At 46.1% G+C, this 17852-nt stretch overlaps 1 protein-coding gene across 1 annotated transcript in view; it reads left to right on the forward strand.

Annotated features, from left to right (window-relative positions):
- Positions 1-17312, forward strand: part of sdk (sidekick cell adhesion molecule) — a 58651-nt gene extending 41339 nt beyond the window's left edge. Inside the window, exons 22-33 of the mRNA XM_084604345.1 lie at positions 459-916; positions 1405-1582; positions 2032-2102; positions 4059-4299; positions 6412-6527; positions 9695-9875; positions 10337-10474; positions 11137-11427; positions 12983-13159; positions 13998-14143; positions 15762-16028; positions 16840-17312. Of these exons, the coding sequence (XP_084460471.1) occupies positions 459-916; positions 1405-1582; positions 2032-2102; positions 4059-4299; positions 6412-6527; positions 9695-9875; positions 10337-10474; positions 11137-11427; positions 12983-13159; positions 13998-14143; positions 15762-16028; positions 16840-17076 (2501 nt within the window). The 3' untranslated portion in view covers positions 17077-17312. The remainder of the gene's footprint in view (positions 1-458; positions 917-1404; positions 1583-2031; positions 2103-4058; positions 4300-6411; positions 6528-9694; positions 9876-10336; positions 10475-11136; positions 11428-12982; positions 13160-13997; positions 14144-15761; positions 16029-16839) is intronic.
- Positions 17313-17852: the final 540 nt, after the last annotated feature.

Below are 17852 nucleotides of genomic sequence, written 5' to 3' on the forward strand. Positions count from 1 at the left end.
AATCAAAATACAGTAAAAACAAATCATGTGCAATAAAAGCTCATTAATTAATCACCCTGCTGTCGTAACAGAGTGGTTAGAGTGCTCAAATATTAATCCGGGAGACCCCGGGTTTGATATCAGCCACTACTGCCACGTTGTGATGAAAGCGAAATGCAGAGCGCCCGTTTATTGTGCAATGTCAGTGCGTGTTAAAGAATCGGAGATTGCTGAAATTATTGAGCCTCTTATTGTAGTGTCCCACACAGCTTGAGTCGCTTTTTCTATGTTAAACCCCATGAACCAATTCAAACCTTATTAGGACTTCAAGGGATCAAAAGAATGGCATACTATGTTTCCTAATTTGCTCGCATAATACTTCAGCCGCTTCTGCTGAGCTTGTTTGCAAATTCCATCAATGCTTGTGGACCTCTCGTTGGTGCGTAATTCTCTGCTTTTCCATCGTGCCCACCCTCTAGTTCCCGGACCACCTTCGAACGTCTCCTTCCCAGACGTGACAACCACAACAGCACGCATCATATGGGATGTTCCGCATGAGCCTAATGGTGAAATCCTGGGCTACCGGATTTCTTTTTGGCGTCGTTCTTCAATGGACACTGCTTCTGAGGACCCTGGACTGTCGGAAGATGCCGGTGGTGGCCGGGTGACTTCGGAGGTGTCTGCCATGGACCGCACCATGAAGGCCTTTGACCTTCAGCCACACTCGTACTATGAGTTCTCAGTGAGCGCCCGTACCCAGGAAGGGTGGGGCATGGAGGCCCGGGCACTGGTGCTGACTACTGCCAGTCGGGAGAAGCCACAAGCACCGTCACGGCCACTGGTGAGCCCGTCACAGGTGCAGGCCCGGCACGTGACGCTGAGCTGGACACCTGGTCGGGATGGATTCGCCCCACTGCGTTGCTACTTGCTGCAGCAGGTGAGCCAGTTGCATTCTTTCTTTTTTATCGATGCAATGTTCACTGCTCACTGGGCTGCTACAAATAACGGTGCACAGCTCTCTCAATTTTTCAGTAATACTGTAGGATCTCAATACGAGTATCATTATTGTCATCAGCCTGACATATATCTCTTCAATAACTACTAACTAATAATGCTAACTGTAGCCACCTTATTCCTACAGAGTTCCTAATTTCATCCACCTAAATAGCTTTCTGCTGGATACACTTGCCTTCTTTGGCATTCACTCCATCACCTTTGGTGACCATCGGTTATCTTTTGGCAGGTGCAAATAATGAATTTTAAGTTCAAAGTGAATATATAAGGAAATCTCATTTCCATGATCCTGCTTCAGCATATATATATATGCTTATATATATATTTTTTTTTTTCTCATTTCCGGCCGACACCCTATAGACATAATTTGTTTTGTGTGGTTCACCAATCGAGCTTTGCATTCCATGGTAGATCGAGGGTACTGGCCCCTGGAGGGAGCTTCCCCAAAAGCTGGACCCCAGTGCCACGACGTACACGGTGTCTGGACTGAAGCCGGCCACCCGGTATCTCTTCCGGCTGAGAGCCGTCAACGATCTTGGTTTTAGCCCCTGGAGTGAGGAGTCCAACGAGACCTGGACGCTGCCTGCAGGTTAGTGCATCTCCTCTACCTGTAAGCATGACCACCTCAACCTCGACTCTCTGCAAGGCAAGAGGCAGCCTGAAGCTAGCAAATTGGCAATATTTTCATGCCATTGGTCGTGTGGTATGATACTCCAGTAATGGATAAGTTCTGTCATAAGATGGCACTTCAGTGTGTTTTAGATTGTTTTCGATGCCAAATTAAAATTATGAATCCCTTTCTTTTTTTTATATATACATTGCAGTGCTCAATTCTTTCAACATGAAATGGTATCTCTCTGCACCAACCATAATGTCACAGTACATTTTGGTTAGTTGGTCTCTTAATAGTAGCATGTATTCAAAAGTCAACTTGAAATGCATACTGTTTGTAATGAACTTAGTATTAAAGGTGGTGCTTTAGCTGGGCTTCGGTTAGGAAGGTATTGAACAGCGCTTTGTTTGTTTTTCCAATTTCAGCTCCGGAAGTGCCGCCAACAAATGTAGTCGTGACACCATACACCACCACATCAATCACCGTCGTCTGGAAGGTAAGGCTTTTAATCTCAAAACAGAAAGTCAGGTGCATGTCAAACAACCAGGGGCCTTTAGCATTTTTTTTTTTTTTTTTTTGCAAATGATGTTCTTCTTGCTGATTGGAATAAAAAGAAATGTTACAAACATCATAGAGTTATGTTGTGATCACACATTCGATGTTTTCGATTCATCTGCAGCCATGTGGAGCACGGATGGGGCACTAGGTGTAGAGTAACTTGACAATGGCAGATTTTTATGTGCCTGTCTTCCCCCCCATTGTTTAATTTCTTTCTTTTTTTGTGGGAAGTGCCACAATTTATTCAAAGTTGAGGTCCGGGAGTGAAAGCAGGATTAAAAGGCTTTCTTTTTCCTGTTGTGGTGTTTCTCTGTGAGCAAGTAGTTGTGATGTTTGTGTTTGAGAGATAAGCGTGTGCCATGCCACATATTTTTACCTATAGTCATGTTGGTGACTTCATGAAGACAGCAAAGATGTAAGTAGTGTCGGTGCAGTGATGGAGCGTAAGGAGGTAAAGAGGTGTAGTGTGGTCAGAGCGGGAGAATGCAAGATGGTGAAGGAGCGAGTAGGAACATGTGCAGTTGGAAGAGGGGCAAGATTGGCATTGAGTTGGGGTAAGGATGCACCTATATTATGGTAGGTGCCTGAAGCATGTGAGTGCGAGTCTTATCATCATCTTTGTCTTTCTCCGCTGCTGAGCCACATGAGTGATTGCTTGGGACACTGGGGAAATGACAATGCATAATAATGAATACAGGCTAAGTACATTTGTTTTACAGTTGTACCCAAGCAGTTAGGTGCAAAACCAGGGAAGGCAACGTCAAGACCCTCTGCACCAATCCACATTTTCTCGGCACGCCAATGGCGCCTGGTTTTTCAGCGAGCAAGACCTTTCGTGACATCGTGATAAAAATGTAGATTTTGGCCTCTTCAGGCACCGTGCTATGCACATGTCCTCATGCGTTTTTTCCTTCGCTTTTCTCGGCTACCTCCTGAATCACCCACTGCACCACGCCACTGGTAGCTAAATGCTTTTCCTACTAGGGTGGTCACTCCTGTGGAATGGGGGTCCGCCTTGAGCATGATGGAAGAAATAAAGCTCACTGTCACATTATTACTATTACTCACAATTCTGCGTTTACGACGCTGTCACATTGTGAAACTTGACTTAGGTGATGCGCAGTGGCGATTTAAGTTGGTTAAAATCCCCTGCTACCCCCGCCGCGGTGGTGCAGTGGTTGGGGCACTCGACTGCTGTGCCCAAGGATGCGAGATCGAATCCCGGCTGCGGCGGCCGATTTTCTATGCGAGCGGAAAGCAAGGTGCCCGTGCGCTGTGCAATGTGAGTGCATGGTAAAGAACCCTTGGTGGTCGAAGGTCGAAATTTCCGGAGTTGTCCATTATGGCAGCTCTCATAGCCTGAGTTGCTTTGGGATGTTAAACACCACAAACCAAACCAAGCCACCTAATCCCTTACCTTTTCATGTGATTTGTTGTCACTAAAGTGGCCACGCATTCAAATTTCAGCTGACAAGTGCAAGTGCTCGCGTGCTCATGCTTTTGGTTAATGGTTTTTCATTTGGTTCGCAGGGTTTAATGTCCCGAAGCGACTGTGGTTATGCGAGACGCCGTAGTGGAGAGGTTGTTAGTTTTGACCTCCTAGGGTTCTTTAATATGCACTGACATCACAGAGTACGTGTGCGCCACACTTTTTGCCTCCAGTGAGAAGTGGTCATCACCGTCACCGCAGCCAGGATTAACCTGTGGTCATGGAGGGTCATGGAGAGAAAAATAGATATTGTGGCTGTCATTGAATGTTCTACTATGGTACAGCCTAGTATAGCCAGTCAATGTTTTTGTTTTGCTTCACCAAAGCTTTGTGAAGCTGAAACAATGTAAGCAAGATTGCTGGGTGCCCCAGCAGTGGCATAATTGCCTCCTCGTTGTTCAACAGGGCCTTCCAGATGAGGCCTGGAACGGGGACCGACGCCACCCTGGCTACCGCGTGGAGGCCTGCCCCGTGGGTGCGCCCCCGCAAGACTGCCGTGCCCGGTCCCTGGAGGGCCTCGAAGGGGGGCCCCTTACCCTCGAGGGGCTGCAGCGGGACCGCATCTACGAGGTGCGCGTCATCGCCTACAACAGCCAGGGAGACGGTCCACCCACTCGGCCTGTCTCGGTTTATGTGGGTGAAGCTGGTGAGCAGGTCATTCTCTTTTTACTGTGTTAGCTGATATTAGCTTTCTCTGGTTTTACGGTACATATCTGCTGCTGCACCAGTAGTGGCAGAGCGAATATATGTATTGCCAAGCGCTAGGGGAATTGCGATTGCTTGCCTGGTGGGATTGACAACAGGCCAAGACATTGCAGCACAATCAAGGTCATTGTTGCTACCTTTAAAAAAAAAAGAAAAAAAGAACTGGCAAACCTAAACATGTATTTAAAAAAATGTTCTGCAGTTGTTATGTAACAAGTAACGCTTCAACATGCATATTACATGTGCATCATCCCATGAGTTTTTGGCACACTTGACTAATTAGCCGTGTAGGGACCTATTCTGAACTGTGCAAATGCCTGGGGATATTATTGGTGCTTAGAGGTATGGTAGCAAGGCTAGGGCATCTGTCTGTACGAACCATGACAGATTTTAGAAGAGCCTGCCCCTGCATGTTAGGTCAAAGGCAGTTCACTCTTTTTAGTTCTGTACAGTAAACTCTGGTTAATTCGACATTCATGGAACCATCACTTAGCAAATATTAGAAACGCCCATGTACCATATTTACACAATTCGAAGTGCCCCCTTTTTTTTTTTCACGGTTGACTAGACATATGCGAGAAGTGACGAACTAACATTTTATTTAGTTTGGCAAACAAACATGTCAAACACCTTCGCTAAACATGATTATAGTTCACTTGAACTTCAAGCTGTGGCAGCCCTCTTCAAACTCATTCCGACTTCTGTTACGGCAGTTACACAGCTGACAGGTCTGCGATGGCAGAGAAACCTGCCAAGCTCCGCCGAATGGCTGCAGATTCCAGGTCCAAGTGACGACATTCCTATAAAGTTATCGGGGTCGCTTTTCTTTTGTCTGTGTGTGCGTGTGCGTGTGTGTGTGTTCTGTGCCGCCAGCTGTCGTGTAGGGTCGAAACGCAGCAGCACAGGTAGCCGGCTCGACGATGGAGCGAGCAATTGTTGTTGAGAATGTTGAAGTGTTTCACATTCGTAAAACCTCGGCTACCCTTCTCGCGCAGTGAGATGCAGTTGCCCTCTTCACAAAACAGCCCCACTTCGTTTTGAGGATGCTTCACAGCGCAGTTCACGAAGTGAATCATCGCGGTGGAGCGTGCAATTTCAGAGTACCACAAGCAGCCTGTGAATGCATTCGAGGGATATATGTGTAGGCATTAAAACAGTGTGACGCCATTACCCAAGTGAAAATAAAAAAACAGCGACGCGCCAAGCAGTGCCCAAAATGGTGACTGGCCACTGCATGCGCCTGATCACAACTGCGGAAAGGCATAAAGTTAAGGAAAGAGGAACCTAAACTATGCTTTTGAGCTATATTTCGAAAACATACAACTTCCAGTAGTCATTGTGCCTGCCATAGCGTGCACAAAGTGTGCGGACACTATTGTTCTATGCAGTTGAGATTTAGGGGGGTCTATTTTGGGGATCACTGGCTACATGAGTCATGTCTCAGTCCGATTCCCTGTTTGAATTAACTGGAGCAAGCCTGCCCATATTCGAATTAATTAGCGTGCAACACCACAGACTTATGTGGGCATCGGCTGGGACCGCACTCCTGTTGAATTATCTGAATTTTTGAATTAACTTGGATTGAATTAATGAGATATTACTGTACTTGCAACCTGGCCTGCAATGGCTGACCCCAGTTTGTAGTTGATTAAGTGATGATGTCATATTGCAGCTAAGTCCGGTCATAGTAGTGGTGGTGCAGTTAAATGAGTGCGCAAATGCCCCAAAGGGAGACCAGCATAGGAGGACTGACACATTGCAGCAAAGCCTTGTTGACTCGGTTATAAAAGCAGAAAAAAATTGTAAGCTATTCGAATAGTATATCTGAGCAAGGTACAATGGACTGTTGTTAATTTGGACACCTGCTTAACTTTAAGTCATAGTCAGGTATGCGCTGCCATGTTTGCGCCTTTTGTTGCGACTGACATGGTCGATGTCTGGAGCATCTAAGCAAATATACAGTCAAACCCGGATACTGTATTGATAATTTGATGTGCAGAAATTGGCTTGACACTTTTGCAGTGTATGTGATCCGCTTCCTTCTCACACGCAGTCCCCACTGGAAGTCCACGGCAGGTGCGCCTGGAGTCGCCGAGCTCAACTGAAGTGGCCGTTTCCTGGTCACCACCACCCGAATCAGAACGCAATGGTGAACTGCTTGGATACAAGGCAAGCACTCTCTGCATGTGGTGATCTTGTGGTTATACACTGACGGCCATCGAGAGCAGCTGCTTGGTGTGCGCTTATAAGTTAGAAAACGAAGTGCAGCAGCACGGAGCTTGTTGATTGAGAGTTTTTAGTATATCCGTTACCGTAATCTGCCACCGCACATTCTACAGCACATGCCCAGATCCCCTTGACGCCAATAGATGGCGCCACATGCTGGAAGTCGGCGCATAAACCTTTCACATTGGGACCAATCAGCGCATGCAAAGCAGCCGCGCGTGATAGAGGGTCGTGGTGGCAGATCACAGTATACTAAATCTGTCTGATGTGTCTGGCCTGGATGCAGTCAACAGCTGGCTTTGAGCCTTGACTGGCAGTGATTCTCTCATTTTAGTTCACCATACGCATGTACAGTAAACGCTCGTTAATTCAAATTCCACGGGGTCGCCAGGCCAGTTCGAATTAACCAAAATTCGAACTAATGAAAGTGAGCAAAAATGAAGGCGTTTGATGCCCGGAGGACACGAAAAACATTTATTTAGCAAAAAAGTCTGTTATCATCTTCTGCTTCTTCTCTCTGAGGGCTACCGTACTCACTCGGTCTTCTAGCATGCGAATGCGACGCAGGGAGTCTTCTTCCCCCTCTTCAAAGCTGAAGAAAAGGCGCGCGACATTCAGCGCTCCCATAACTTCTGCCGCGGATGGACGCACGGGCTCTTGCTCCTCGTCGTCGTCCTCGTCTTCTGCCTCTTCTGGGACAGACTGCTCCCCAACAATTTCAGCGACAATGTCCTCATCACTTAGGGCACCGCACACTGCTGCATCGCTGTCTACTCCAACGTAATCATCAAAACTGACGTCCTGCAGCACAGCACGCACAGCCGCAGGCAGAGGCTCCGGACTCCCATCGTCGCCACTTTCTTTCATACTTCCGGCAGCAAAGCCACAGTGGTGGAAGCAGTTTGCAATTGTGGACGGCGTTTTTTCCCATGCACACACCAACATGTGCATTGCTGTGAGCAATGTGATGGTGCTGGTCTTCTGGTTTCCAGTGCACAAAGTCATGCGCTCGATCATGTGGCGCCTATAGAAACATTTGATGTTTCTGATCACCCCCTGATCCATCGGCTGCAAGGCCGCAGTCGTGTTGGCGGGCAAAAAGACGAGCCTTGTGGCTTTCAGCTCGGCGTCGACTTTGTGTGCCGAGCAGTTATCCACAATGAGGAGAACTTGACGCTTCCCTAGCTCCATCCTCCGATCGAATTTCAAGAGCCATTTTTTAAACAATTCGCCCGTCATCCACGCCTTGCTGTTGGCGGAGTATTCCGTCGGCAGCGTCCTAATGTTCTTGAAACATCTAGGCTTATGTGCCTTGCCGACAACAAAAAGCGGGACCTTCTCCGTCCCGGTCATATTAGCGGCGACCAGAACAGTAATCCGCTCTTTGCTTCGCTTGCCGCCAGCGCAGCTGTCCCCTTTAAATGTTACTGTTCTGTCGGGCTGGAGCTTGTAAAACAAAGCCGTCTCATCAGCATTGAATATATCATGTGCCGAGTAGCTTTCTAAGTACTGCTGCAGAGCACCGCTTCGCCACGTGGCACAAGTTTCTGCATCCACTTCTTTGGCTTCTCCAGACAACACCCGGAAGACAAGATTATGTCTGTCTCTAAAGCGGTGAAACCATCCTTCGGAGGCGACAAAATCTTCCACATTCAAGCGCAGGGCGAAATCGGCCGCCTTCGCCATGATAATTGGGCCGCTCAGTGGAATGTCAGCGCTTCTCATTTCTTTCACCCACGTGATCACAGCGGTCTCAATTTCCGGATACTTGGCTAACCGAAGCCTTTTTCTGTTGCTGGCGAAATCTTCGGCTTCATAGGCATCCTCGATGGCCTTCCTATTTCGGACGTACGTCGACAACGTGCTTGGTGGAATCCCGTGCTTTTTTGCGATTTCCACTTTGCTGGCCTTCCGTTCATCCACCTCGCGTAAAATAGCCACTTTCTCCTTCACCGTCTTGGCACAGTATTTCCCACGCGAACACATCTCGCGGACACAAGCTCACAACAAGCGGCGTGCAAAACGAGGGCTCACGGAAACCGTGGTCGATAACACTAAAACGTCGTTCCTCGAAGGAGTCGCGGCAGGAAAGACTGTTTAGTACTTGTTCCAGCACCCTAGCGGCGCCCCGATGGTTGTGCCATCTATCGTTCTGCCGTGAAAGCTTCCAACGATGGTTTTTAACAGCGCCGCTTGGCGGCGCGCAGTTCGAATTATGGGTGGCGGCGCCAATTTTTGAGTGAATTAACAAGCTGTTACGCGCATAGACTTCTATGCACTGCGGACCGGACCACGATGACTATTTCAAATTATCCAAAATTTCGAATTAACGAGTTGTGAATTAACGAGCTTTCACTGTACAGCCATTGCTTGCCAATGGTCTTGCGCTCGGCAACCACCGGGTGTTAACCTGAGCATTTGCTTTACCCGCTGGCGTGATGTTCACTGGGGATCAAATTGTTTCACGTAACTCGAAATATTCTGTACATAACATGTTTATATGTGCTGATATTATGCACATATTCTTGCTGCAGAAAAAACGTACTTTTTAACTTTTTTCTGTGCATCACCTGTATGAAAAAGCATTGATATTTTTGTAATTCTTTCTGTTTAATTGCAATTTTCGTCATATTCTCATGGATAAATAACTAAATATATGGTTGAGACTAGTGCCATTACAAAGAGAATTTCCTCCTCTAAAATTTAATACTCTGCCCATTAGTATGAAGCTAGTTCTGGTAACTGCAGATATTAGATTCACCACCCAAAAGCGACCACTTTTCCCGTGGACAGGAAAGTGCTAAGCGAGTGGTCAGACATTAAAAGCCCTAAACAGTGCAGAAGTGCAGTAATAGCCGCAAAGGTGATTCGTCACTGGAGAGGTCACACTCAGTAGCCATTTCCCATCGCTTTCATCTCTGTTTGACCGCAAGAAACTTGTGGAAACTGACACTGTTTTCTTTTCTGTGCCTTACAGGTGATTCTTGTTACCATGTCGCACTGTTACCATAATATTATGTGTATTTCATAAGTTTCTTCTTGCAAATGTCCAGACTCTTTTAGACTGGTGGGTTCAGTGTTGACTGTCAGAATTCCCTGTCGTGTCGTAGATCTTCTACAAAGCTGAGGGTGATGCGGAAGAAGTGATGGAAGCAGTGCCGGCGACCCCCACTGCATACACCATCACGGACCTGCGGCGTTTCGCCAACTATTCGGTGCAGCTACTGGCCTTCAACCCAGCTGGCGATGGTCCCAGGTCCCAACTGCTGCAGGTCCGCACCCAGGCTGACTGTGAGTAGGGTCTTGAATGTTACTTTGATGAGCTGATAAATATGAGGGTGATGCGGTGTTGGTGCAAACTAACTGCGGTGGGCCTTGCTCGCGTAAACAAAGGAATGCGACCTATGCTGGGCTAAAGATGGGACAGAAAGGTGAAAAGCGGCTTCCCTCTGCCTTTGCAGCCGAGTCAGAAATGCCAAAAACGCCTGCTCTTCTGCCTGCTGTTGCCTTTCCTCCACAGGCAATACTACCAAAGAAGAAAGAAGCCACACTTTCGTTTGAGGGTGGTCATTTGGAAACAGAACATTGGCGTCGTCTTCCTTTTCTTTTTTCCTTGTAATGCGGCCTGCTAGCACCTTGACGCATCCGTGACCACGAGAGGCGAAGTCATTTACTTGCACCAAAACACTGGATATGCTTTAGCAGTGTTGGGGGTCGTTTGCTGAACTGCATTTTGCCCGGTCTCTCTACAGTACCGGGGCCACCTGGACCACTGATCTTCACGGACATCACAATGAATTCCCTGAACGTCAGCTGGAGTCCTCCGAAAGAACCCAATGGTGTCATCACGGCCTACCTGGTCAACTATGAGACAGCCGACCTGGATGTGGGTGAGTCTCTGAAGCGTGTTTCACTGGAAGTACTCAGAAGAGAGTGCGCACTTGCCTTCTGTTCGCACAAGTTTGTTTGCTTTTTCTTTTCAAGCAAGCGCTGTTGTAGGCTTGGGGCATCCATATAACCCCTGCCTTGTACATTGGATTCTACATTCTGCTATGGAATGTCCATTTCAGTCAGTCGACTCATTTGACTTGACTCAAAATTGAAATGAATAAAAACCATATGCCACTTCCTAGCTGGATTAGGCCTTAAACCACGAACACACAGTCTGTCGGCGATGCTAATTCATCTCGGGAACGTGGCGTTCGCACTGAGAAGGACAATATTTTATGTGGTGCGAAGTCCAGAATGGGACACAGGCGCTTTGGGCGCACCGTGATGTGCAAAGAAACACGAGCAGCGTGGTGTACAATTTCATTTCCTGACTGATCGCAGTTTCATGCAAAATGCAACAGTGGGTTTCGGCTGCATTTCACCTTGGCTATATGCAAACTCATAACTTAGGCTTCAGCCACCTCTAACAGAGTTCATTGCCGGTGATGCCAAAATGGTAATGGATTTTTTTTTTTTTCGTAACTCTGTTGTGCGTAAGCTGTGGCCATAAGCAGCCACAGGTCTACAAACTCTCACCCCTCTATGTGCTCCTCCTTTTCAGAGTCTGGGAGGCAGGTCCGTCAGAAAGTGGCCCACACTTTCCTGGCCGTCCGTGGTCTTGCCGAGATGACCGCATACCAGTTCAGCGTGCGGGCGGAGACCTCACGTGGCTATGGCGCAGAGAGCCAGCGCAACGTCACCACGGGTCCCCAGGAAGGTTCACCCTTGGCACCACTTGAACTGGCGCTCCAGCGCAGTGCCACTGCTGCCACCCTGTCCTGGAAGGAGGGGCCTCCAGGAGCTTCCCCCATCACGGGCTACCTTCTGGAGGCACGGGCTGCCGTGCACTCAGGTGGGTGCTGTGTTTGGCATGCCGGCAATTCGTCATTTTTATACAGGCAACTGTTCTCGGAAACGTGTGGTTGCAGCCACCACTTTTTAGAAGTGTACAGATAGTGGCGCCATCTGGAATTGGCAAAGAAAGCGTGTGGCAGTTATTTTTTATCATTACCTCCTCAAGAGCCGAGATGCTTTTTAAATAGACAGCAAATTTTGGTGGAATTTTTCTTCTCGTTAAAGATGCATAAGTCATTCTTGTATATCGATCCACACGCAGTTTTCCCCTACGACCGCTAAATAATTTATGATAGAATTTTCTTTTCTCACCTGTTTCGGTTTCAATAGCGGAGAGATGGCTGTGATATCACAATCATGTCTTGATGCGTGGCAGGAAAAAACAGCGATATAATATCTCATTCTTCACTTGTAGTGGTTCCTGTTCTTGAGGTAGGCGGGCTTTATCCTTGTAGTTAATTCAAATGATTCAGCAATGATTATATTGTTACGTGGTGACAAGCGAGAAGACAGCACAACATGGCAATAGGGTGAAGGATGATTTAATGGCTGGCCTAGCGCTAGGACTCCTCTCGCGCCACTGCCTATCTTCTTCTTCGTAACACTATCGCTGTGTTTCCATCCCTCACATGATCTAGACTTGACTGTGAGGTCACAGCCATCACTCGGCTGTTGAAACTGAAACAGGTGAGAAAAATTCGATTATAAATTATTCAGCAGTCGTAAGCAAATATGACATGGTGATTCGTGCATAGTAATGACCTAGGCATCATTACAAATGGTAAAACACGAACCCAAAAATTAGGCATTGATAAACCTTTTAACGCGGAAGCCTTACTGGGCTGATAAGTGGCGTGTGCAGGAAGTGTCTGCAGCAGGCAGCACAAAAATCCCGTCCTCACTTACTAATCTAACCTGCAATAAGGATTCAGTCTCCAAGTGTACCTTAACCACAAGCTACTTGTGCCTTAGTGAGGTGCCTTAACCACCTCACTACACCACAGGACCTAGCGTCGTGGGTAGTGTCAGAGGAAAAGGATGAGCAGAGAGGGCACCATCAGAGAAGCAGAAAGAGTACAGAGGGTGTCCCATGTTACCGACCTAGTGCACTGGCGACGCTACTTGGGTGGCACAGCCCGGCGATATTTCATTATCTTCATTTCATTGCCACCAAAGACGTTTGTCTATTATTGGCTCACTTACTTACCCGATGGATTGAAAATATGAAGCAATATTGTTTAGGTATTGATTGCAACAATTCGCATGGTATGAAATTTCTTTCTTGTCGCTTTCTTCTTCACTAACTTGTGTGTGAAGGTAAACCTGAATATATGAACCTCCATGTAACAAATTGCTCATTATTACAGTTTTTTAATTCCCTCAGCGCGCATATTTGGGTACCTTTGATATAAACAAATTTAGAAATTTTGCAGAACCTCACTGAAGTTTCATGACAAAGCATGAACTTACATGAGACGAGCACCACGGCTGTGACGAGCTAGCGCTGTTGACGCCGTGTGTGACGCTTGAGAACTTGCCCTGTGTGCTTGCAGATGGGGAGGAGGAGGAGTGGCAAACAGTTGCAGAGCTGGACGGCAGCCCACGCACTTCGCACTCAGTGAGCTTCCAGAACCTGCTGCCATCCACGGACTACACGCTGCGACTGTTTGCCCGCAACCGCCTGGGCATCAGCCCGCCAGCCTACGCCCCTGAACACGTGCTGACGCCCAGTGAGTTCTGTAGTTGTCTTTCATCTTGTGCTCATATGCATGGGCTTTTTTCAGCAATAATAAGCTTCATTGTAACAGACTTCACTGTAAGAGATATTTTGGATTCCATAGCTTCACGTTATTAGGACATTACATATATTTAGCTTTGCTATGACAAAGCAAATTTTGCTGCACTTTTAATGTAACGACATTTCGTTGCTTACTCGGAACGAGCTCAAAGAAGACTTCCACTGCGAGCGTGAATCGTTGTGTGGGGCGTGTACCTAAGCATGCACTGGTGCTTGTGCGCCAGGGTTGGGAAAGAGGCACCAATTGTGCCATTTTGACAGAAATGCAATAGTTTGTGCCTACAGCTTGTCAGTTGATTTGCATCGCACTTTAATTATTTTATATGCAGCCACCGACCGATTTTTCTGACCGTCAAGGGGTCGAAAAAGCATTCAGAAAACCAGGCTGTCCGAAAAAGCGAACACACCCGCTACTCTTACTGCCAAAATAATTGCTTATTTCCTCATTGCTGCATAGACGTTCCCATCACTCGTACCCCTCACTTGCGATGTGACCCCCCCTCTTTTCTTGCTCTGCCACCTTACCTCTTTTTATCGCATGACAGTGCAGCTCAGAGCAATAAATGCTTGATGGTACAATCGTAAAACTAGCAGTAAGCTAAACGACTGCCGATAAAGTGCTCTGCCATCATCTGTCACTTATAAAAATGCCTGCCAGCTGCCAGCATTTGTCGAATTGAATGAAAGTTGTATTTTGTGTTTCTCTGTCTTTCCTTTTATTGCATAATAAGTAATTTACCTGTACTGAACTTGCATTGCATTTCACGCAGACAAGCTATTCCTGGAGTACAAGCAGCGGCTGCCATTCTATAGGGAGCCATGGTTTCTGGTAGTGCTGGCTGCCGCCAGCATGGTGGCCATTATTCTGGTCGTGGCCGTGTTGTGTGTAAAAAGCAAGACTCACCGATATAAGCAGGTACTGTGTTGATGTTTACTTTTTTTTCTGTGTGGTTGTGAAACATTTGTTTTCCTGTTCCTGAAGTGACATCAAAATGCTGCGATTCAACATCTGTGATAGCAAAATGATAAATTCATCCTTATTGCCTTAATGCTTTCCATGAACTTTGGAGATACCAGTGGCATGCTCTTTAGTAAGTTCTCAGCTGAGAGATTTTTCTTACGCTGTTGGCAAAAAGGTATACATGACATATTGCATAAAGGCCGAAAACTTATTTTACATAATATTATATGACATAATTGGAATTTCAATGCAAAAATACTAGGAGTGTGCGAATATTGAAGTTTTCAATTGGAAATCAAATATGAATATGGAAAAAAAAATGCCTGAATATTTCATCAGTGAAAAAAAAAAAAAAAAGATGAAAATTAAAAAATAGCGACCACTGTTAGCCTTGTTTATTTCAGAATTCATATGGTATTTGCAAATAAAATTAAACTAGAATTGCACAGAAAGGTATACCCTACTGCAAAATCCAGAAAAAAATTTACAGAGGATTCTGTATACCTATTTTTTGTACTGACCTGCACTACTAAAACAGGCGGTAATGTCATATCGCTGCTGAATACAATAAACTCTCGTTAATTTCGCCTTCAAGAGACTAGAAAAAATGTCCAAGTTAACTGAAAGCTCGAATTGTCGAGTAGGCCTGAAAAACTGCTGAAATGTTTTTATCACAGTACTTTTATCTGATTAACACCCGTATGATGTCTGCATTTGATGCTTCTTCCCGGTTTCGTTAAGTGCTTCGCTTTGTGTGCGCTGTAAGGAAGGCCCTCTTCACAACGGAAGGTCCCTCTAGTTTTCACAAAACAGCCCCATCATGTTTTGAGGATGCTGCACTGCAGAGCCCATGCATTGAAGCATTGCAGTGAAGTGCGCAGTGCAGGGTGCATTCGGAAATTTTGAATATCAGTTTTTCAATAATGAACATGAATCGAATAAGAAATGTATTTGATTTCTATTTGAAATTTCGGATTTCGCACATCCCTAAAATATACACATTCCTTGAAGCTTATCGTATGAAGTGTGAAGTGATTTTTATTGAAAACTTCACCATATTTTTGACAGTTTTTTTTTTTTTTTTTTTTTTTAACTGGTGGGGGTCACAACTTTATCTGCAAATAATTTGGGCATTCTTTCTATTTTCAAGTCTGAATTAGGTACATTGCCCAGCATATTATTCTTAATTACTAGTGTTATGTCAAGTCATAGATTTAATTTTTTTACTCGTGTTCTACATGACCACACTATAGGTCTCATAATGTTATGCTTTCTAATCAAGTAATTTGTGTACGTCACATTTTTTGATGTGACGATGAGTCAGTCCGGTTTCATTTATTTTGGTTGCAAAGACCTCGCACTACTTTGATAAAAGTAAAGTAACATTTGCCACTGCTCTCAGTAAATTGCTGTGTCTCTACCTATCCGCCGCTTTTTAGGATGTGTTGTTTAATCCCCATAGGTTCAATGTAACTGGTGTTCACTCTCTATAAACCATACAAAAAGCATATAGAGTTATCTGAAAGCTGTGTACCCCAGCACACATATACAAGGGAGGGCTGCACGCACGCAGGAGATGCAGCAAAGCCTCCAGAGTGACGACCAGCTGAGCCTGGACGATCAGCAGGCAGCTGGATTTGGCAGCCCCGAGCCGGTAGCCAAGCGGACCTTAACCAGGGGGTCGTTGCGAAAACCTCTGCCTAGTCTGCGGTCGCCACCGCGGCCCTCACCTGCGAGCGTGACCTATTCGGACGAGGAGGACACTAAGGGATACGATGACCACTGTGACAGTAGCAGCCTGACGGAGAAGCCCTCTGAGATGAGCTCTTCCGAGTCACAGGTAGGCCAATCATGCTATATATTTACTTATTTTTATTGATACCTCGAGGGCCCCAATATGGGGTACATTTCACATCATTTTACATCATTTTGCCCTACTGGCCTGTCTTTGTGGATGCACGTGCGGATGCTTATGTACCAATTGTTTTGTGAGCAAACTGTAGAGGCACTCTTGGACAGTAATAGGTTACAGCTGCATGGTAACTGGAGCACTGAACTGCAATTGTTCCTATGGTTTTGTGTTTGGGCACAGCACACACTTAAAAAATTAGCCGTACAGTCGAATTCCTTTATAACAAAGCTCGCGGGACCTAAGAAACATTTTGCTGAAGTGAAGACTACATTCTGCAAAGTCGTTTGAATGCATTATCGCAGCAAATGCCTTTTGAAGCAAATGACTCTAAAAACCAAAGTCGTGATCATGGTCAGGGCTGGCCGCGCATGATTTCGTCGATTCATTGATGTATGGAAGGGTGGACAACTCTCGCAAAAAGAAATGTCATTTTTTTTCTCCCGTGCAATGAACCGTCCCCCCAAACTGATGTCAATTTTTCCTGAACAAAAAGTCGGTTCATTACGCTAGTAAATATATGATAGCTAGGCTATTAAATCTGTACTTCCCGCTTATTTTACAGTGGTGTATGAGGCCTTTCTTGAGCATGACAGTAGGTTCCGGTTCTAAGGCACACGCTTTAAAGGCCGAACTTCACGTACGTGAAAACAAGCATGTACTCGGAAGCGATGGCAACAAGCGGCACAGTTGCGCGTTGGGAGATTTTGGTCTAACTTTTTTTCGCCTCAAATTTTTCCAGGGCTCGGAAAGTGAGGATGACACCAAAGGTGACCCGCACTCGTTTGTCAATCACTATGCCAACGTGAATGACACCCTGCGCCAGTCATGGAAACGGCAACGCATTGCCAAGCCGCCCAGCTACACCGACTCCGAGCAGGAGAGCAGTGCCGCCATGTGCCTCAATGGGGGACGGGTGGTCCTCAACAACATGGCTGGTTCACGAGCTCCGCTTCCTGGTTTTTCCTCCTTTGTGTGAGGACATGGCTGGACCATTTCCTTTCTTATTTCGCGCACACGAAGGGATTTCCTTAGAAAGTCCTAAAGCGACCATCTTCGGCCATGTGACCATTGCATCCTGTGTAACTTGCGGCCATCGAGACGAGCTTTGCCATGGTTTGTGCCATGGTGTGAACCCAATTGTAGTTTTTAGTGGAGGAAGTAGTATACAAACAGCTGTTGTGTAGCCTCTGTAAAATGTTACCATTTTGCTGCTGCTACATACATTTGAGGCAGTTCCTGTCACTGGCACCACTTTTTTTTTTTTTTTTTTGCATTATCTCTGGCTTAGCTGTGGTTCTACTTGGTAGCCGCTAGGATTTCCTCTAGGTAGCCACGATTTTACGAGCAATAGGCAGGTGGCAACAGCATAGCTTTACCTGAAGCCTTGGAGCAGTAGAAGACGTTTCAGCGCAAAGGGTCACAGCTCAGTGATGGAGGCGTTGCAAGAAAGGACTGTGCCTTATGGAAGCATATTCACTGCCGCGGGTTTTTTTTTTCCTAGCTGTTCATTCCTCCTCGGACAAAGGGAAGTTGCAATTTTGAATTTAAGGCTCGGGATTTTTAAAAAGACCGGTTGATTGATATCCCCAACTAAGCCTGCCTCCTTTTGCTCTCATCCTCTGGACATCTTCCTAAAACCTTTCTATGGACTAGCAAGGGCCAATTGTTGTTTTGTTGTCTGGGTGATTGTTCATTATTGTTTTTTTTTTTTATTGTTTCATTTTTTATGTGCGAGAACGCATATCTTTAGTT

The sequence above is a fragment of the Amblyomma maculatum genome, chromosome 5, assembly GCF_055883805.1.
Source record: "Amblyomma maculatum isolate TAMU_Amacu chromosome 5, ASM5588380v1, whole genome shotgun sequence".
In the NCBI taxonomy this organism is placed as follows: Eukaryota; Metazoa; Arthropoda; class Arachnida; order Ixodida; family Ixodidae; genus Amblyomma; species Amblyomma maculatum.